At 39.8% G+C, this 22,635-nt stretch overlaps 1 protein-coding gene across 3 annotated transcripts in view; it reads left to right on the top strand.

Moving 5' to 3' along the window:
* LOC121862085 overlaps positions 1-22,635 on the top strand; it is a 74,642-nt gene that overhangs the window by 4,702 nt on the left and 47,305 nt on the right. Inside the window, exons 2-4 of one of the 3 annotated variants that reach the window (XM_042360026.1) lie at positions 7,086-7,181; positions 7,687-7,735; positions 9,234-9,364. In XM_042360026.1, coding sequence (XP_042215960.1) covers positions 7,122-7,181; positions 7,687-7,735; positions 9,234-9,364 — 240 coding nt within the window. In that variant the 5' untranslated portion in view covers positions 7,086-7,121. Of the gene's footprint in view, positions 1-7,080; positions 7,182-7,686; positions 7,736-9,233; positions 9,365-22,635 lie in introns of all 3 variants that reach the window. The other 2 variants (XM_042360024.1, XM_042360027.1) reach the window with 2 other exon arrangements.

Genomic DNA, 22,635 nt, shown 5'->3' with positions numbered 1-22,635 from the left:
TGCGCGTGATCCAGATATATGCTGATAACCCAAGGAAAAAACACGAAGTCCCCAAGCGCTTTTGTGTAATTCACATCTTCAGGGGTGAGTACAGACTAAAATAGAAATGCAGAACAAGTTATATACATATATACAGAGGAGGGTGACAACAAGTCCACAGAGGTCATTTATAAAATCCCTTGCAAGGAAATGTAATATGTTTTACTTAGGCCAGACAGGTAAAGATCTTGTAACTAGACTTAAACAACATAAATATAGTGTTAGGACAGGCCAGGAATCCAATGCTCTGTTCGTTCATTTGAGGGATAATAAACATTGCATTGACTGGGATAATGCTTCCTCAATATTACCTTGTAATTCAATTGACAGTAGGAACATTATAGAATCTAGTCTCATTAAACATACCGAATCCATTAACATGAATTTGAGTAATGGTATGTACAAATTGGACAATTTTGTAACTAAGAAGATTTGTAACCAGGTGAAAAGGTTGGGTCAGTTTTCCCTCTGACCTGACTACCGACCGCTGCGGTGCTTTTGTAAAGATTAGTAGGATCATTACCTATACTTGACCTCTGTGGACTTGTTGTCCCCTCCTCTGTATATATATTTCTGCATTTCTATTTTAGTCTGTACTCACCCTGAAGATGTGAATCACAAAAGCTTGGGACTTCGTGTTTTCCTTGTAGTTAACAACATATATATATATATATATATATATATATATATATATATATATATATATATATATATATATATATATATATATATATATATATATTGTATATACTTGACAAGGCTAATATATACAGTAGAGGAGAGTGATATCAAGTCCCTAAATCACAATGTTCCGGTCATAAGGCAGTGACCCTTACTAATGTTCTTAATAAAAAAAAATGACCATGCAATCTCTAAGCACCGCAACTGTCCGTTGCAATTACTGCAAGGGGACGTCTCGGGGTGGATGGTGTGGGTGAACTTAACAGCGTCACGGACGTTGCATAATGTGGTAAAGTATGGAGGCTGTTGCTGGTATTGCCCTGACTGTATAACCAAAGTATCTGAGGCGTTTGCAGATCATAAGGAAGAAGTAACATAGAGACGAAAAGAGAGGAACAGGGCAGCAATATCGACAATGCATACCTAGATTTTGCTAAGGCTTTCAACAGCGTACTCCATGAAAGGCTGAGAATTAAACTGGAAGGGTGTAACAGCACATTTGTATTACAGGTTGACAATCCCTTATCCGAAATCCTTGGGGCCAGAGGAATTTCGGATTTTGGAACCACTCGGTTTCAGAATGGTTAGTTTTTTTTTATGTGTAATAGCCCACCGGGCATAGAACACTGACCCACATCAGGGCATGGGCGAAAATATAATAATAAAAATAATAATAATTCATAGGTCTAGGTCGTGTTTCTCACTTTTGATGTTTTTTTCATTCATGTATTTCTTTATTATTATTAATATTATTTTATTATTACAGTACTGTATTATTGTTATTTTTATTAATTTTATTATTACATATTATTATTAATGTTATCATATTATTTTCATTTGGTGCATTTTATTAAAAATTTATTTACTATGAATAATTATTATTATTATAATTATTATTACTATTACAATTACATTTTGCCCCCAGGCCTGATGTGAGTCAGTGATCTATGCCTGGGTTGACTAATCTATTTAAAAAAAAAAAACTTTCGGTCTTCAGAGCTTTCGGTTTTGGAATTTCGGATGAAGGGTTGTCAACCTGTATATAAATATTCACCTAAATGGATAACACTGATTCATTCACTAAGTTTTTCAACAAAGACTCGGTAGTTATTCACGTTATACACGCTGAGCAAGTAACACTCTCAGGAGTCAGGCGAGGACACCTGACTAATCACAACATCCCACCTGACGCTCCTCTCCTCCTCAGAGGAGAGGGCAAATTCTTACTACTAGTTAAGGGGAGAACACCTAACCTAAAGTGTTCCCATACAGGTATACCTAAAACACTTCCCCTTGAGAGAATTCACAATACATTCTTTCCAAAACTAAATACTGTGTATATAGACGCTTCAACAATAAAGAAAATTCACAAGAAGTGTTTACATCAGCCCTGCCACTTTAAGAGTTCCAGAAGTTATTTAAAACAATTGTGTTTAATACAAATAACCGTGATCACAAGGGTGCAAGGATTCGGGGAAGTCTCCTAGTGTGGATTGGGGACTTTCTTATGATCGCAAGCAGTGTTTGGTGATTATGTAATGGTACGAAATCGTCATGTGTACCCATGACAAGCGGGATGCCACAGGGCAGCGTACTGGGTCCATTGTTGTTGTTTCATAAATGACATGCCTGAAGCTATACATTCCTCCATACAAATATTTGTGGACGTCAAGTTATTCAGGGAAATTAAGAAACAAGCAGACTGTGAAGAGCTGCAGAAAGATCTTTTTGAGCTGCAAGAGTGGTCGAAGAAATGGCTGCTAAGATTTATGAGAGTCCCGGCATAAATACGTGTTGGCAGTCCTTTACAAGGTTGTTTTGTAGTAGATGCTCTTTCATGGCATCTGTTATAAAGCTCTCTAGTACTTTACGTACTATGCTGGTCAGGCTTACTGGTCTATAATTATCTAGGGTGAAGATTGCTCTTGCTTGAATGTTGGAATCACAAAAAACATTTTCCAATCACTGGGGACCTTTTGCTCATCCAGGTATTTACAGAACCGGATCTTAGGGGCTCAGCAAAGTCATTGCACAACTCTCTTAGCAGTTTGGGATGCACCATGTCAGGGCCGTGTCTCTTATGTACCTTTAGTTTTGACAATTTCTTTCTTATTACCTCTTTTGTGAACAATGTGTGTAAATGCTGCGACAAACTATCTGTCCTGAAATGCAGGAAGATTGTTCGCATGCTCCCTTGAGAACACAGAGGAAAAGAAACTGTTCAACGCTCCATTTCATCCTGGTCAGAATCTGCGTAACTATCATCTTCAAGCCTCAGGTCTGATACTCCTACTCACGTTTTTAATTTCGACTTTGTATAGCGGTAAAAAGCCTTTGGATTTGACTTGACCTCGCTTGTAATCAGCCTCTGGATTTCCTTTTCAGCCCTTCTACACTCTGATTTTGCTTGGTTCCTGGATATTGCATATCTCCCTTAACCCATTTCTCGAAATTCTGAGTTTTCTTCTTAACTTTGCCGACCGCCGCATGGTTCATGTTTAGCGGTCTCCTTGTATTCCTGGAGGCACTGGGTTTGGTTTTGGGTATATATTTATCAGTCAAATGGTTCACTTTACTGGCTATTATAGTCGGCGTGGTATCTACATTCTTATACCTAAGTGAGTCGGGCAGTGGATATCCCTCATTTCCTCCCTCATCCTGTCGTAATTACCCTTGTAATATTTGAACCTTGGCTTGGTTTTGTCATAGACAAGTAACAGTTAAATCTGAAGGACAACGTCACATGGTGAATGGTGCAAACAGGGACTAGGTGTTCCAGGTTGGTCATCATACCCTCCTTATTACTTATAATGAAGTCCAGCGGTTTGCGTGTTTGCTTCCCTCAAGAGTTTCTACAAAAAAAAGTAGCGGGGTTATTTAAGTCATTTGGCGTGGACTCATTTCTCCAGTCGATGTCTCCATAGTTAAAGTTCCCCATGGCAAGGAGTTGGCTAGGGTTGAGCCTCGTTGCCTTGTCAATTAAGATTCTTAAATTCTTTTGGTTTATAACATTATGGTTTGGGGATCTGTAGATACACCAGACAATGACTAAGTCTCCCCTTTAGTTTAATTTTACACCACTTCGATTCTTCAAAAATGTCCTCTCCCTGTACCCTCACCTGGCTGGCTCTAAGGTCTTGCCTAGCATAGATAACCACACCCCTCTTGCAAGTTCCTTGAGAAAAGTCCGACAATACTGAATCATATTTTTTCAGGTCGATTAAGCGGTCTTGTACAACACCTATATAGGGTTGATGTACAGTCTCGTTCAAGATTCTTCGAACACTGCTGGGAACAGCTGGCAACTTAAGGCTAAAGCCGTTTGTTTGCTATAATGCGTAGTATAATATAATCTGAAACAACAAAGCCCAACCATTAAATTAAGCAACGGGGAACTAAGTAACCAATCACCGATCACTTTTACATTTATTCATAATTTTTACTACGTACTATAGTAAACAAACGGCCTTGAGTTGCCAGCTGCCTCCAGCAGTGTTCGAAGAATTTTGAACGAGACTACATTCATTGTTTTGGAAGTCATCAAACCCATCCCAGCATGTACTTTTTTGAGATGCTGTACTGTACAGTCCATGACAGAGAATTTTGGTAAAGTTCCCTGTCAGTGAAGTTCCAAAGGTCGGTGTCTGAACCACCAAAATTAGTCTCTTTGCTTACCAACAGATGTTGTGCATGCCAGTGTGTACACTGCCATTTTTCGATGTTGAGAAAGTCAGTCACCTACTAATGCAATCAAGTGTGATTACAGAATAATATGTAGGAGAGGGGTTATAATTTCCTCATTGGCATAACATCATTAGCACCTTTTATAGGTTATCAGTTATCACTGATGGATTCAGGGGAGGAGGGTACTAGGGGGATGAATGAGGATTCAGAAAAAGAAAGAGGCAATTGATGTTGTAAAGGCCAGCCTTATCAGGATCTTATCAAAGGAAAGTCAAGAACCATGGGTTTCCAAGGGGTAATAAACAACCGTTAGAGAGGACAGCTCTTTGCTAAGAAAATAATCACAAAAATTTAACTCTGACACCACTCACACAAATACTAAATAAACAGCCCTGAAGTCAAATAATTACTTAAAAAAAACAATCACTAAAACAAAGTACAGGTTGTAAAGTCCTGGGACTTGGGAGAAATCCCTTGCCAGCCTAATCAGGATTTTATAAAAGGAAAGTCAAGAACCATGGTTTTCCGAGAGATAAACAACCGTTAGAGATTGACATCTCTTTACTATGAAATAACAAAAAACTGGCACCACTCACACAAATATCAAACAAACAATTAATGGAGTCAAACAATTAAGGGAATCAAACAATTAATGGAGTCAACAATTAAGGAAGTCAAAAAATTAACGGGAGTCAAACAATTAACGGGAGTCAAACAATTAATGGAGACAATAATTACGAGAATCAAACACAGAATATTTCCTATGACGGTGGCCCAGTGGAGGGTTCCGTAAAACAGTGATCCATTCTCAGGGGGCGAGGTTAAGGCAGCTTCCTCACTTGGTGCCGGCAGGCGATGTCTTGCTACACAGGAGAGATGCCAGGGCACGGACAGTGGATATGGCGTGGAGGAAGTGGCGATGACGTGGCAGCCATGGTAGTAGCTAGGGTAGGTGTCTGGCGATTGAAAGTCAAATCGAAAAGGTCTGGGGAATCAGCCCAAGAGTCCAGGACCTCAGATGAGAACACAACCAGAATTTGAACGAACAGCGAGGTGCAAGTACAGCTGTGTTGATGGCTGGGTAGTGTCTGGTGTTCGACGAGCCAGCAGCAACGTTCTCACCTCCGTCTACCCCCCCCCCCCTACTGGGGGTCGCGAACAAGCAAACAAGCGGTGGGCAATCACCCTGCTTTTTACAGCCCTGACACAGGTATTTCCTACAGCTGCAGATGAATCTTCCTTTTCACCAGCTCTGTAGACTGTTCTGGTAATGCAGTGATCCGCTTTCAGGGGGAAGGTCCAGGGCAGCTTCCTCCCTTGGTGCCGGCACTGGTGGGCGATGTCTTGCCACACAAGAGAGATGCCAAGGCACGGACAGTGGATAGGGCTTAGAGGAAGTGATGATCACGTGGCAGCCGCGGCAGTAATTGGAGTAGATGACCGGAGTTGACAGCCGAATAGTGAAGGACCGGGGAATCAGCCCACGAGCCCCAGGAACCTCCGAGGAGTACGCAACTAGAGTTGGAATAAACAGCAGGGTGAAGTAACAGCTGTGGTGAAGGCTGGATCGTGTCTCCCCCGGCGACAGGACAACAGCGGCCTTCTCACCTCCGTCTTCCCCCCTAGTGGGGCAGGGAACAAGCAAACAAGTGGCAGACAACCTACCTGCTTGTTACAGCCCTTACAGATGTTTTTTTTCTTTTATCCTCTTCACCTCTGATTGGCTCATTATTCGCTTGGGCGATCGGTCACGTCTCTGTTACGTACTGTTGGCAAGTACTGGGCATGTACTGGCTCCTGAATGTATCTGAACCTGCTCCAGCGTTGATTAAGTCTGGTCTTGAAACAGCTCACACTCGGTGCCGTCACAACACTTTCTGGTAGATTGTTCCAAGAGTTCACAACTCTCACTCCTCAAAAAATTTGCCCTCACAGTTTACTGGACCTGAGGCTTCAGAAAGCTGAGAGGTCAAACTTTTTCGGAATAAGAGATGTGTTGTCTGAAGACTTTTGATTTAATCACTTACAGTAGCTTAATCCTTTTATACAAAATCAATATCGCCTTTCTTTGGTTTAATTTAGTAAAATTATTTTTATAAAACCATGTTTTTATTTCAGGAATTCATATAAGTTTTATTAACAATCAATTACCTGTATTTGTTTTATAATATTCTAATTATATTAAAATATTCTTAGAGATGCCAAAATTTTTTCCACAAATTGCCAAAAACTAAAGTGTATTGTCTTCGTTTTTCATATTTAAATACTTTTGTACCAGTTATATTAAGCATTGTTTATTCTATATGTCCACCAATTTTATTACAAATTATTGTGATTAGACAATTTTTTTCCCCTGGTAGTGTTAGTGTGACCCGGCATGACCTGTCTCTAACCTGGCATGACCTGTCGTGTCCCAAGAAATCGACATAACTCCTCTAGGGTTAAGGATCTTTTGAGTGTTTCTCAAGTAAATTGTGTAAATTTTACTCTGCCCTGTACTTTTATAGTTAATAAATATCTAAGAGAAAAAACCCTCAAATAGAACTAGTTTCAGTCGCCAAGTACTTATCCACTCCTTGAATGGCATAGCATGGCTAAATTTGTGTTTTCCAGGAACATATTCATACGACATACCAGTATTGTGAAATTTCGTCTTTTTTAATTCCACTTTTTCAGACTAGTACTCTTCTGAAGTGATAAGTTTGGGGATAGAGAAGATGTGTTGCTCCACCCGATGTGTTTACATCGCCACCCTCACTCTTGGCATCATCAACGTTGTGAGTCCCTCTTTTAGTCTGCCTCCCTACCTCTATTCCTGTTCCACTCTTCTGTAACTCCTCTTCTCTTCTGTAACTAATAATATTTTGTGAACTTTGCCCTCTCGTGTGAGTCGGTCAATCTTGTGGCCACATTAGTGAATCCTGTCTACTTGTCATTCACTCTCTATACCACCATTCTGAAATCCTTCAACTTGGTAGCCGCTCTCAAAGTCATTCGCCCTTAGGGCCCCTTGGTTTAATTCTTCAGTCATGTGGCCACTTTATCTCTTGTCTTCTGAGCCATCTTTGTGTGAGTGTTGTGTCTTTAATGTTCATAGCTGTAATGGTTAAGTTGAAAGACTGTTACCAACAGCTGACATACTGTACATAATGTATTAATCTGTATGCTTACCAAGTACTTAATGATTCCTATTGTCGTATAAAGTTAGTATGGTCTTTCATGTATCTGTTTATTTACTTTTCACTTCCTTAATTACTAACTCATCAATGATTCTCTCCACAGCTTGTAATGTGTGTTGCCTCAGCTGTGACTTTCACGCTTACCTATTATTGTAAGTTGGTCCTATTTTTAAGAATAATTTAAATAAAATTTTCGAATATAACAGACACAGAAGTCAAAATAGTGTTAATCTTACTGAAGGAAAAATGAAAATAAATAGATCTTCTAAAAATTCGCCCCCAACTTATTTCACCTGGTGATTAAATGCCCCAATGCTAGGTTAAATTGGATTAGATTAAGTTAAGTTACATTATGCTAAGCTGGATTAGATTCAGGTCCGTTAGCATTAAAATAATCAATCTTCAAGGAAAATAAGCTGGAGACTCATCTTCAGGGGATCCTACAAAAAGATTTTCAACATTTATTTTTAATAGCCGAAAGAGGAATAAGTGTTTTCCAATATAGTAGGACAGTTCAACAGTTGTGCGGTAGATACTGAACCATGTTTTTTTTTAATTTTATAAGGTAATCAATTCTCAATTCTGCAAGGGAGTGCTGAAAATAAAGACTTCCTAGTTTACAATTCTGAAAAGGGATTAGATATCAAAATGAAACAAAAACAGATGCCTACTGTACACTGAACTTTATTGAGATCATCAGGAAAGAAGAACTGTGTGTCTTGTTGACGGAATCAATTCCTCATAGCCGTCTTGATTATATTGTCCAAAGAGAAATTTGTTCTCCATGATGCTCCTTAGTTTGGGGAATAAGATAAATCTGGTAGAGTCAGGTTTGGGCTGTATGGTGATGGTCCAAGACAGAAAAACCAAGGCGGCGAATTGTTTCAGTCCTTAGTGCATTCGTGTGAGGTCAGTATTGTCATGCTGGAGGCTGAATATCGGTCCGACGCTTCATATCCATACCCTTAATCTCTCCAGAGTTTCAGTGTAGTGGACAACACCACTAACACTCCATAAAACAGTTTTACAGCACACGCATGGGGTTTAACTTTCCTTTAGTCCGTGGGAATTTTTGTGACTATTCCACTGACTGTCTACACAATCATCACCATACATAGCCTTTACTGAATAATGAATGCCGATAGGCAATAACTGTGCGTTGTTTTAACCACACTGACATTATGTTCTTCTCGTGCACTAAGTTGACTGACATACTGTAGCCCTGAGACCTCTTGTGACAGAACTTAAATACTTCAAAACATTGAGCGGGACGAAAATAATATATATTGACTGCCCTTGATTTTATACATCTATGTGAACTTGTTTGAAGAAATATAGGAATTATTACCCTTCAGTATGCTCTCATACCTTTGCCCTTCCTCACTGCCCCCTTCCTCACTGGGCAAGGGTCACCAGTTGGGTAATTCCGAGTTACATTGTTTTAATTTCATTGTTATAATTATTTCTATTTGTGTTATTGATAATAATAATAATAATAATAATAATAATAATAATAATAATAATAATAATAATATTAATATTAATAATAATAATAACAATGATGATGATGATAATAATAATAATAATAGTTGTTATTATTATTGTTATTAGTTAAACATTTATTTTTGGTTTTCTTTTTCTTTCTGCCAGCGGCTCTTATGTATGGTCCTGGTCCTGACTACCCCAACAGCCCCCACTTCATGATACTGCCTTGGAGTGTGATATTTATCCTCTGCTGTTTTTATCTCTACAACACCATCTACATCCTTCTGCTCATCACGGTAAATTCCTTTCTCTGATGACTTGTTATACCATATTCATTTTACTGCTGTACAGTCTGGTCGATGGCATCAGGCCTGTGAACCAAAACCGGTAGGCTGTTGATGTTACCATGTTATTCTGTGCTCTCTAACTCAACATACAGTACTGTATAAGCTCAGATATCGGAATGCATTGGGACTTAAGTGTGCTGGATAATCTTTTTTTCCCCCAGATGCTTGAAAGTTACTCTTATAAATATGCATTTCAAACTCAAGAACATTGTCATAGTAAATATTATAAAAGGAATGAGAGGACATAGTAAATATATTATAAAGGAATAAAAGAGCCGCACTCACACGTTATACGCCACTGCAGTGGTATGTGTAATCCTGTTGTTACAATAGCAGATACACTTTGGGGTAACATCTTTCAAAAATTAACAGTATACATCTTTCAACATTCAATTTGTAATAATGTAGCACATTACAATAGCATATTGTAACATCCTTCCTTTTTTTAAAGAAGATAAAATGAGACAAAAATAGCGTCATTTCTCTGCGACTAGCTTATTGCAATATACTGTATATTCATAGGAACTAAAACACTTACAATCCTTGTAGTAGAAACATCACAGCTTCCACATTGTACATAACATTGCTATACTTAATCACAGGAATAATATATAGACCTCCCAATCTTGATAGAGTCAGTGAGAGACTTATCTGGGATGAAATGCGCAGGGCTTCCATACACAACAAGGTCTGTATAGTAGGCGACTTTAACCTTAGCCAAATAGATTGGACTGACCTTACGGGTAACTCAGAATCAGAGGATTTTCTCGAAACGATCCAGGACTGTTTCCTAAGTCAACATATAACCGAACCCACACGGGGTAATAATATACTCGATTTAGTTCTGTCGAACAGAGAAAACCTCATTAGCAATGTCGAGGTAGGGAACGAACTTGCAAACAGCTATCACAAAGAAATTAGATTCCAGTTAGATTTTCAGGGCCGACATAAAGAAAATTCCACTAAAGTACCAGATTTCAGAAGGGCAAACTTTGACAGTTTAAAGAGGCAGCTGAGAGAAGGGGTGACGCGCTTGGCCGTGAACCTGACAGATGACACCGACCTGAAAACGAGATCTGAGATTGCCGAGTTCCACGACAATTTAAATAATGAGTTACTTAATGCACAAAGGCAGAACATACCATACAAAAAACTCAGATCAGACAACAATGACCCTAAATGGATAAATAATTATTTAAAGAACATGATTGGCCAAAGGACGGCTATAGGTACAATAGAAGGATAAATCATGGCGAAATTTACCTCCAGGATTATTATAAGGTCTTGGCGAGTAGGGTTAAAACCAAGATAAAGAAAGCCAAGAGGAATAATGAGGTAAGGATAGCAAGGGAGGTGAAGACAAACCCCAAAGGATTCTACCAAATGTATCAAACTAAAACACGAGAAGAGATTGGACCAATACGGTCAGATCAGATACCGGCGAGCTCACTGACAACGATGGAGAAATGAGCAATAATTTGAATAAATATTTTTCAACAGTTTTCACCACCGAAAATGTAAACATGATTCCTGAGGCACCGACTCTATTCAGAGATAGTGAAGAAAACAACTTAAGCGAGATAGTAGTGACTAGTAGCGATGTTAGTAAGCAAATAGATAAACTAAAGCCTAATAAGTCACCTGGTCCCGATGAGATATTTGCCAGAGTATTAAAGGAATGTAAGGAAGAGCTTAGTAAGCCCTTAGCAAAGTTGTTTAACATGTCCTTAAATACAGGTGTAGTACCAGAATCCTGGAGGATAGCAAATGTAATACCGATTTTCAAGAGGGGGATAGATCACTATCCTCTAACTACCGCCCAATCAGCCTAACATCAATAGTAGGCAAATTACTTGAATCAATCATTTTAAACTCTATTCGAAACCACCTGGAGAAGCACAAGTTGATCAATGATTCCCAACATTGCTTCACAAGCAGGCGTTCATGTCTAACTAATCTATTAACATTCTTTTCATCAGTTTTCGAATCGGTGGACGAAGGGCACAATTATGATGTGGTATATCTCGACTTTAGAAAAGCCTTCGACAGAGTCCCCCACGAAAGACTAATTAGAAAGGTAGAAGCACATGGCATCAAAGGTAATATCCTTAAATGGATCAGGGCGTGGTTACAGGACAGGAAACAGCGAGTGAGCATTAATGGCAATAAGTCCCATTGGAGCAACGTCACTAGTGGAGTTCCCCAGGGCTCAGTACTTGGACCATTATTATTTTTTTATATACATAAACGACATAGATATCGGCATAGACAGCAACATAAGTAAATTTGCTGATGACACTAAAATAGGACGTGTTATTAAATCTGACGAGGACTCCGCAAAAGTACCGGAAGATCTAAACAAATTTTTCGAATGGTCTGAAAAATGGCAGATGAAGTTCAATGTGGACAAATGTAAAGTGCTCAGTATAGGAGATGTAAACAGGGAAACCAGATACCAGATGAACAACGATGACATAGAGAAATCCGACTGCGAGAGAGATTTAGGAGTAATAATAAGTAGGAACCTTAAGACAAGTAAACAATGTGTTTTTGCTCATAACAAGGCTAATAAAGTACTTGGGTTCATACAAAGGAGTGTTAGTTACAAGACTAGCGAGGTCATCCTAAAACTGTATCTTGCGCTTGTGAGACCACACCTGGATTACGCAGTTCAGTTCTGGTCACCGTATTACAGAATGGATATAGAATCCTTGGAAAGAATTCAGAGGAGAATGACAAGACTAATCCCGGGCATTAGGAACCTTGAGTATAGAGACAGGTTAAAGCATCTTAATTTGCACTCCCTCGAGAGACGTAGAGCGAGGGGCGACCTGATAGAGGTGTATAAATGGAAGTCAGGGCTAAACAAAAGGGACATTACAAAGGTACCCAAACTATCCAACCAGGAGCGAACTCGTAACAATGGTTTTAAATTAGACAAATTTAGATTTAGGCACGAAATAGGTAAACACTGGTTTGGAAACACAGTAGTGGATGAATGGAACAGGTTCCCAAATATCATCATTAACTCGAATACGCTGAATAGCTTCAAACATAGGTTGGATGCTTATATGAGCAATGGGGGTTGGGTGTAAACAGGACTGCCCAGTATGGGCCAATAGGCCCGCTGCAGTTTCCTCCATTCTCATGTTCTTATGTTAAGTGTGGTAAATAAACACTTGGTTGGTACATCCAAGCTTTACTTGACTCATTTCATTATATATCTGAAATAACACAAAAGCAAATGTTGTAACAATTCAAAGAGGAAACAACAGTGAACATAATATAACATGGTGGTTTTTCCTAATAATGAAATAAACTAAATTGATGCTTACAAACAAGAACAAAATAATATTACAATATTTTCCCTAATATTTTAAAAATCTCACATTCTTCCCTCCTAGAAAATGTGCACTAATACAGGTAGTACGTAAACACAGCAGATAACTCAAATACCTACTGCTCATTAAGATATTAATTTACTTCAATACATGATCTTAATCCCAGCCATAACGAGTGGGAGGCTTTGGTACTGGAGTAGACCTCCTGGGTGTCACCGGGGAAGGGGGAACATTCACTGGGTATTTCACACGGCAAGTCAAGTCCTTGAATACTTGGTGTAGTAGGGTAATCCATCATTCTCGTCCCATTGTCATGGACTCGAGAGGGCTGATTCTTGTGATCAGATTCGACATCATGCTGCTTCACAGGAGTTGTAAGACTCGTTGGACACGGGGCCAAATCACGGACAGATACTGTAGATTGGCGTCTATCTGGATACCTAATGCTAGCATATGTTGGGTTTACATCAATGAGCTCAACTTGGTCTACTGTACTAGAGGTTCATTCTTGCTAGACCGGACAAAACGTCGAAGCAACACTGGTCCAAGGGACATAAGTCATAATGGTAGTGAACTACCGTGAGTTGAGCGTCGTTGAAAATCCCCAAAACCACTCATGTGGGGTTGTATTTGTTGAAGTAGACAAAAGTGATCTAATTGAGTGTAGTGCATCTGGAAGCACTAATTCCCAATGTTGATCTACTAGATCGTGTGACTTTAGTGTTAGACGAATAGCCTTCCATATGATACCATTGTACCATTCGACCTGCGCATTCCCTGTGGGATGGTAGGGTGTTATCCTGCTTGTTGCGACACCCTTTTGAGAAAGATATGCCTTGAGCTCCAAGGACATAAAGGAGGTACCTCTGTCTAAGTGTATAAAGTTGGGCATTCCACAAAGGCTAAATATTGTTTCAAGGCATTTGATCACAGTTATGGTGTGCATGTTAGGGCATGGGAATGCAAAAGGGAAGCGTGAGTACTCCTCAACGGCTGTAAACATATAAGGAATACGGGTCGCTGATGGTGGAGGCCCCTTGAAATCAATGCTGAGTCGCTCCATAGGCTGAGTAGCTTTTATGAGTGTCCCTTCCGATGGGCGGTAGAACTGGAGCTTCAATTCTGCGCAGACTTTGCAAGATCCACATGTTCTTTTTACATCTTCTATTGAGTATGGGAGGATTTTTGATCTTTCAAAATGTAGGAGCCGAGTCACTCCAGGATGACAGAGTCCATTGTGGATTTTAGTGAGAGTAGAAGCAGGAAATGTTGAACAGCAAAATGCTCTGGTCATCGTATCAGAAGCCACATTTTCCTTTCCAGGGCGATACCATATGGTGTAGCTGAAGGATGCTAGCTCCAACCTCCATTCTTGTATTTTATTATTCTTTATTTTAGTTCGCCTTCTGCTGTCCAGCATAAATGCTACAAAGGGTTGATCAGTGATCAGCACAAAATGACGTCTGGCTAGGAAATGGCTCCATGTGCACACTGCCTCTATAATGGCAGTAGCCTCTTTCTCTACAGCTGGGTAATGTAGCTCACTACCTTGCAAAATCTTGGACATAAATGCAACAGGACAGCCACCTTGGTTCAAGACTGCTTGAATAGCTACTTCTGAGGCATCTCACTCCACTATAAATGACAGGTCCTCATTGACAGATTGTAGAGTTGCATCCACAAGTAGCTTTTTTAAGAATTCAAATGCTGTCAAAGCTGCATCGCCCAATGGGAACGTCTTACTTCTTACCAAAGGTTGAATCATGTCTGAGAAAATGGGGATCCATTTGGCATAATAGGCGAACATTCCCAGTGCCCTCCACAGAGATCCTATGTTTGTGGGTGGCGGCAATTCTTGGAGCAGACACATCCTCTCAGGGTCTGGCATTATGATACCACTTCCCTACACAAGAGCCAAGAACATTGATGGAGGATACCGATTTTATGAATTTAGATTCATTGAGTGACTAGTCTCTGCGCTCAGCAACTTATGAGAAATTTCCGAAGATTCTGTTCAGCCTTGGTATGTCCGGCAATTGTAATGTCCAAGTATGGGAAAGTAATCTTGAATTTTTCTTCTTCCACAAGCTTGTCCATCAAACGTTGAAAAACAGCAACTCCATTTGTGACGCCAAATGGTATATTACAGAACTGATACATTGAATTGAATTGAATTGACACAATTTATTTAGCCAGAAAAACACAGATACAGAGTGGATAATAATAACAATATTAACATGGCTGAGCCAGTTGAGAACCTGAGCTCTCTTTTTAACACCTGATATATACTATACATTTATCTCAAGGAAGTTTTATGTAACATTTAGTATCATCTGGAATAGTACAATAGCATAGTGGTAAAAAGAACATCTCATAATATTACCACGGTTATCATTCCAATATTTATCAATTTTATTTATTTTGTATTTACTTTTTTTTTATATATATACATAAATTACATTGGAATTGAAAAACATACGTATAATGAGGGAGCAGTACAACATGGGTTGTACAGTAATAAGGTTGAACAAGAGACAGAGCTGTCAGGATTATGTCTAGTTGGCAATTATGTTTAGTGCAATGGTAATTACTTATCTATTTACATGATAATTTCCGATAAAACGGTTTTGATGGTACAATAAAAGCAGGTACTGTAAATATAGTAAGTGTTACAAGAAGTATTAATACTTCGACAATAGATATTTTTTAAGATATGATTTAAAGAAAGGGAGCATACTCTTTGCTCGGATGGGTGGGGGTAAGTTGCTCTACACCTTCACACCGTGATATTTTATGGAGGTCTGGGACTGAGAGGAGCGCATCATGGGGGGGTGGTCTTAGTAGCTCTTGGAGTCTTAAGTTGTATCTCTGATTATTCCAGAACTGGAAATAATTATTGTCAAGCAAATGATTGAAAGATTTGTAAACAAGAGAGCAGAGCAGTAGGTGTTAATATCTTCGAATTTTCAAATTTTCAATATAGCAAATTTTTCGTTTGTGTGATCTGTATTGTTTTTTCAAGTATGTCATCATCCGTACAACTCTCTTTTGTGCAGTAACCAGAGATTGTGTTTTTGAAGAGCCAGAGGCCCCCATAGAGTGTGACAGTGTATCAGGTGTTGGTAAACAAGATCATGATAGATTTCTTTCATCGCTGTGAAAGTGAGTGACTGTCGAGTGTGATACATGATACCGCACTGTTTATTGACTTTACTGTGAATGGCTTGTATGTGGTTTCTCGAGTTAATTTTCTCATCAACAATAGCTCTGAGGAATTTCGTATTTTGTTCGTGTTTGAGGACTGTATTACCAAGGTACAGGGGGTCCAAGTCTGGGGGTAAGTTTTTCCTTCTGTGAAAGATCGTGTAGTGGGTTTTCTCAAGGTTTAAGGTCAGTTTATTACGTATTACCCAGGTCCTGACTTAAACCAATTCAGTGTTCATAGTTCTCATCAAGGAATGGAGGTCTGAGTTGCTGGCATTGAGATTACTATCGACTGCAAATAAGTTGTATTTTATGAGTGTGCTGGCGTGGACTACCGGTATGTTGTTTATGTACAACAAAAACAGTAATGGACCGAGAATGGAACCTTGGGGGACGCCATACAAGATTGGCGAGGAATCAGATTGGTGGTTATTATAGCAGACATACTGCATCCTGTTGGACAGATATGAGGTAAACTAATTGTGGGACAGGCCCCTAATGCCGTAATGTTCAAGTTTTGAAAGGAGGATGGTATGGTCGACAGTATCGAAGGCTTTAGAGAGGTCCAAGAATATACCGACTGTGAACTGACTGTCATCAAAGGAATTAAAGATGTCATTAGTAAAGGATAGCAGAGCACTCTCAGTCGACCTTCTAGCTCTAAATTCAAACTGGGAGTCTGTAAAGATGTTATTGGCATTGCAGAAGGAATTTAGTCTATTACATGCTAGCTTTTCCAGGATGGGAGGACTGATATGGGAGTGGTAATTCTTGAAGAGACCTTTGTCCCCGGTTTTTTTTATGCTTGGTGAACTTTAGTAATTTTCAGTTTATCCGGAAAGATACCTCTAGGATATTATCTTCGCTTGCTGCTGCATCTTTTAAAAAACTTTTGATGGCCAGTACAGTAATTCATCTGCTGTGACAGGGGATAAGAACAGCTCATTTTGCTGTATGTTTTGCAGGTAGGCTCTAAATTCCTCATGGTGATCAGGGATGCTCTCTGCAAGATTTTTGCCAACATTAATCAAATATTCATTGAAGTGGTTGGCAATGGGGAGGGTTCCTTTACAACTGAATCATTTATCATAAAAGCTGAGTGGGGGCTGAAGGCTGAGTGTTCCTGTTCTGAATAGAATTTATGACATTCCAGGTTTTCTTACTGTCGCCTGATGCTGACTGGAGCTTATTTGTATAATAATTACATCAAGCATTTCTAACTGCTATTTCTGATACTTCGGCAAGCATCACCAAAGTTATGGGTCATTTTGCAAATTTCCTTTGGAGTTTGTGTTTTTCTTTTATCATTATCTTAATTTTGCTTGTGATATGGGGTTTGGAAATGAATATAGTTTTCACTGACTTAGTCTTGAGTGTGAAGCATTTATCAAAGCAAGCATTGAAGATGCAAGAGAAGTTGCAGCTGTTCACGTTAGGGTTGTCGGAGGCACAGACAAGATCACAGTTAGCATTCATTAGGTTGTTTTCAAAAAGGAGCATGTTGTCGGTGCAGTAGTCTCTGTATTGCATTGAGACTCTACTAGACCTTTCAGGTCTTGTGGCTGTTTTATACATGGCAAAAACTGGGAAGTGATCTGAGATATTGTTATAAATAATTCCACTTGCATGATTGTTAGTAGTGTTGTTAGTCCAGATATGATCTATCACAGTGGCAGAGGTGGCAGTTACTCTAGTGGGTTTGGTTATAGTGTTGGAGAAGAGTTTAGAATGACAGGTAGCAAGAAGGTCTAATACTGAGGTGTCGGTTTCTGATTTTACTAGATCAAGGTTGAAATCTCCTGTAATGTAGCAATGTTTCCCTTCTGAAGTTATGATAGTGATAAGCTCCAAAAATTTATCAAGAAAATTCCTTACTAGGATATTTCGTGTGTTGTTACGTAATTCAATGAAAACACTCTCCATGTACTGCTCCTGGACCTTTAAATCATCTCTTACAGAAATGTTATACTTGATGTCAACATATAGGGCGACACCACCACTGTGTCGTGACGTGTTGACGCAGTGTCTATTATAATTAAGAATGTTATACAAATGGTCAATATCGTTAGTGAGTTTGGTCTCACAGAACCCAAGTACCTGTACATCAAATTTGTGGGCAATAGAAGATAAACACTGATCTAAAAAGGTATCTAGATGAAGGGGAATACTGCTGGTGTTATGGATAATCAAGGAGAAGGAATGAGGTAGTAGGAGACTAGAACTAATCTAGGGAGAGTCAGGAAAGTAACAGTTATAGTTGGGTTGGTGTAACCCAGTGAGTTTTGTAGAAAGGCATCAGGATCGATGTAAGGGATATTGTGTCGACACCATGGGTAAATGGGATGTAACACATACGATCTAGCACATCTAAGGGAATGACACTAGCATCATCATTGTGGGAACATTGATACTAATTAAGGAACAGTAAAAACTCAGGGTCACTGAGGTGTGAAAAAGAAAGATCTATGAAAAATTATAATAGTGGGGGGGTAACGTACACACAAGTGCTACAACCAACAGAATTAGGATGACCGGTACTGTTGAGGGCGATTCTCAGATAGAGTGGGATGTGAGACTGTCACTCGGTTTTGAGGGTTGTTGGTTTCTACCACAGAGGGTAGACGTGTAGTACTCGAATTAGCTGGCAGGGGGGTAGGGAACTCCTCAGGTGATAGCGACAGTGGCTGGGTCCCCCTCAGTGGGAAAGGGGTTCTCGAGGGGGTTGGTACAGCGGGTGGGTGAGTGGGCGGGTCTCCACTCACCTGATCCCTAACAACAAGAGTTTTATGACTGAACGTCATGTGTTACCCTTGTTTCCTGGCTTCTTTAAACTGGTCCATTTGCTGTAGACGGGCAGAGATCCTCGTCTCCCATCAGCTTCAAAAGCTGTTTACTTCTTGTTAGTTTCCTTGATTGGAACTTGGTGAAAGGCAATAAGCACTTCTGAAGTTGAATGTAGAAAACACTCTGTAAAGTGTTGGTCAAGTCTGGTCTTGAAAGAGCTCACATTCGGTGCCGTCACAACACTTTCTGGTAGATTGTTCCGAGAGTTCACAACTGTCACTCCGAAAAAGTTTGCCCTCACAGCGTTTTGGACCTGCAGCTTCTTCGATCTTGAGCTGTGACCCCTTGTGGGGCGAGCGTCCGCCAGCTTCAAGTAAGGACATTCGACTGAGTAGTGCCCCTTGAGATGCTTATACACCTCAACTAGGTCGCTCCTTGCCCGACTGTAGTATAAGCTAGGCAAGTTCAGGCGTTCCAATCTCTCAGGGTAGTTGAGGTGCCGAAGTGCAGGCACCAGTCTGTTGGCCCTCCTTTAAACATTTTCAACCAACTGACACTCCCTAGCATAACTCGGGGACCAGACGGGATGAATGTACTCCAGATGGGGAAGCACTTCACTCTTGAAGATCGTTACGAGGGACAGACCATCTAGATATCTGAACGACCTTCTTATAAGACCCAATAATTTATTTGCCTGATTTACCTTCTTCTGGCAATGGCCCGAGAACTTCAGCTTATTGTCAACATACACAGCTCGGTCCTTCTCACATTTAGTCTCAAATAGTGCAGTTTATTCATCCCGTTGGGACATATGATGCGCCTCCTTTCCGTTGGTATGCCCCAGGTGCATCCTCTTATACTTCGTGACATTGAATCTCAGCAGCCATTTCTTCGAGGATTCTTGGAGCTCACAGAGATCCTTCTGCAGCTCTTCACAGACCACATGGTTCTTGATTTCCCGAAATAACTTGGCGGCATCGGCAAACATTTGTTTGGAGGAGTGTACAATGTCAGGCATGTCAATTATGAAACAAACAAACAACAGTGGGCCCAATACATTGCCGTGCGGTACCCCGCTTGTGACAGGTACAAATGATGATTTCGTGCAATTAATCACCACACACTGCTTGCAGTCATGTAAAAAGTCTTCTATCCATGCTAGGACATTTCCGGAATTCCGTACCCTTCCAGTTTAAGTTTTGGCCTTTCATGGGGTACGCTGTTGAAAGCCTTGGCAAAAACTAGGTATATTTTGTCGATATTACTACCTTGTTTCAGAATATGGGTCGAAATATCCAATACCTTGAGCAATTGTGTTAAGCAAAAGTGCCCTGGCATAAAACCGTGTTGGCAATCCTTTACAAGATTGTTTCGTAGTAGATCTTCCATCGTGGCATCTCTGATAATACTCTCAAGTACTTTACATATTATGCTGGTCAGGCTCATTGGTATTATAGTTATTCGTGGAGTGACGATCGCTCTTCTTGAAGATAGGACTCACACAAGCCACTTTCCAATCACTGGAGACCTTTTGTTCATCCAGGCATTTACAAAACAGGATCTTCAGGGGCTCGGCAAGTTTATTGCACAACTCTCTTAGCACTCTGGGATGCACCATGTCAGGGCCGGGACTCTGATGGACCTTTAGCTTTGACAGATTATTTCTGATACCAGTACCCTCTTCTGTGAACACAATATGGGTTAGTGCTGTGTTGAACCGACTGTCCTCAAATGCAGGAAGGTTAGTTGCATCCTTTCTTGTGAACACCGAGGAAAAGAAGCTTTTCAATCCCTCGGCTTTATCCTGGTAAGAATCTCTGTAACTACAATTTTCAAGCCTCAGGTCTGATACTCCTACTCGTATTTATAATTTTTACTTTGCATAGCGGTAAAGCGCCTTTGGGTTTGACTTGACCTCGCTTGCAACCAGCCTTTGGAACTCCTTTTCAGCCCTCCTACACTCTATCTTTGCTTGGTTTCTGGCTCTTGCATACATCCTCCTGTCTTGCTCATTGTTTGACCCAAACCACGTCTTGAATTTCTGAGTTTTCTTCTTAATTTTGTGGACCGCCGCATGGTTCATGTGTAGTGATCCCCTCGTATTCCTAGAAGCACTGGGTTTGGTCTTGGATATATATTTATCGATCAAATGGGTCATTTTACTAATTATGATATTCAGCGTAGTGTCTGCGTTCTTGTACCTTAATAAGTCAGGCCAGTTGATACCCCTCATCTCTTCCCTCAGCCCATCGTAATTTCCCTTGTAATATTTGCACCTTGGCCTGGCCTTATCTTGAACTAGGTAACAGTTAAATCTATATGACAACACTGTATGGTGACTGGTGCCAACTGGGGCAAGGTGTTCCAGTTTGGCCACCATACCCTCCTCGTTTGTCATGATGAGGTCAAGTGGCTTGGGAGTTTGCTCCCCTCTGTAATGTGTCGGGTCTCTAACATGTTGGAATAGAAAATTATCTCTCAGAGTTTCTACGAAAAGAGTAGCAGGGTTATTCAAGTCATTCGGGGTGGACTCGTTTCTCCAGTCGATGTCATCATAGTTAAAGTCCCCTATGATAAGGAGGTGGCTAGGGTTGAGCATCGCCGTGTTGTTTATTATGGTTCTTAAGTTCCTTTGATTTAGTGGGCCACAGTTTTGGATCTGTAGATACACCCGACGATAAGTAAGTCCCCTCCCTTTAATTTTATTTCTAGTCTGCCTCATTCTCCCGCTTGTTATCAATGAGTCATTAAAAATTTGCTCTACATTAGGCTTAAAATTATTAGACTCTGTGTCTTGCTGTGGAGGAGACAAATTATTCATTTCTTTGTTATGTTCTTGTGCCTTCTTAGGACTTGTTTGATTTATATTTTTCTCATGTGTGTTGTTCCCATTCTCCATAGTCCTTCTTATATGAGATCTGTTTGTCCTAAAAATACCTGCATCACTTTCAATAAAGTATGATCTATCATCTAATTGTTTTACAATTTTACCTTTTTTTCCAATCTTTCTTCCCTAGCACATGTGGTTTCATACATACTGTTTCATCTTCTGACAAATTATTAAAATCCTTGGCTCCTTTATCCTTGGCTCCTTTATCATAATACCATTTACTTCTGATAATTCTCAAATGTTTTCTCTTCTTGGCAAAATTAGTATCAACCTGTTGCGGCTGGAGAAGCTTAGTAGACATTGGTAGTAATGTTCGTGTTCTTCGACCTAAGTTATATTGTGCTGGACTACATTCGTTGTCTTGTGCGGGTGTGTTTCTATAATCTAAAATGGCTAAATAAGGATCTTTACCGCTTTCTACGGCTTTCTTAATCAATTTCTTTGCCATCTTAACAGCTGATTCCATCATACTGTTAGATTGTGGGTATGTGGGACTGCTAGTTCTGTGTTCATGTCATACTTTATAGCAAAATCATAGAATTCCTCACTTGTAAATTGTGGTCCATTGTTACTTATAATAGCTGATGGGAGACCATACCTAGCAAAGTGAGCTTATTTTCTTATAACAGTAGCTGCTTTTGTGTTTTCTAGATAACCTATTTCCCAGAAGTTTGAAAAATAATCTACTGTTGCTAAGTAATCAAGATTTTTTAATGTCATAAATTCTACACCTTCTTTCTGCCATGGCCTATCAGCTCATTCATGAGACATTAGAGATTTTTTTGTTGCGCATTTGGATACGTGTTACACATCTCACATGTTGCAATAAACTGTTTCAAATCTGCATTCATGCCTGGCCAATAAATGCATTCCCTGGCGCGTCTTAAACATCCTTCAATACCTATGTGTGATGAATACACAGCTTTTTTCATCTCTGCTCTTAACTTAATGGTATAACTACTCTATCATCTTTAAAAATTAAACCATCTTGAACAGAAAAT

This window comes from Homarus americanus, unplaced genomic scaffold (genome assembly GCF_018991925.1).
Source record: "Homarus americanus isolate GMGI-L3 unplaced genomic scaffold, GMGI_Hamer_2.0 scaffold25013, whole genome shotgun sequence".
Classification (NCBI taxonomy): Eukaryota; Metazoa; Arthropoda; class Malacostraca; order Decapoda; family Nephropidae; genus Homarus; species Homarus americanus.
The sequence above is the reverse complement of the archived record's forward strand: the minus strand, read 5'-3'. Positions and strand labels throughout refer to the sequence as shown.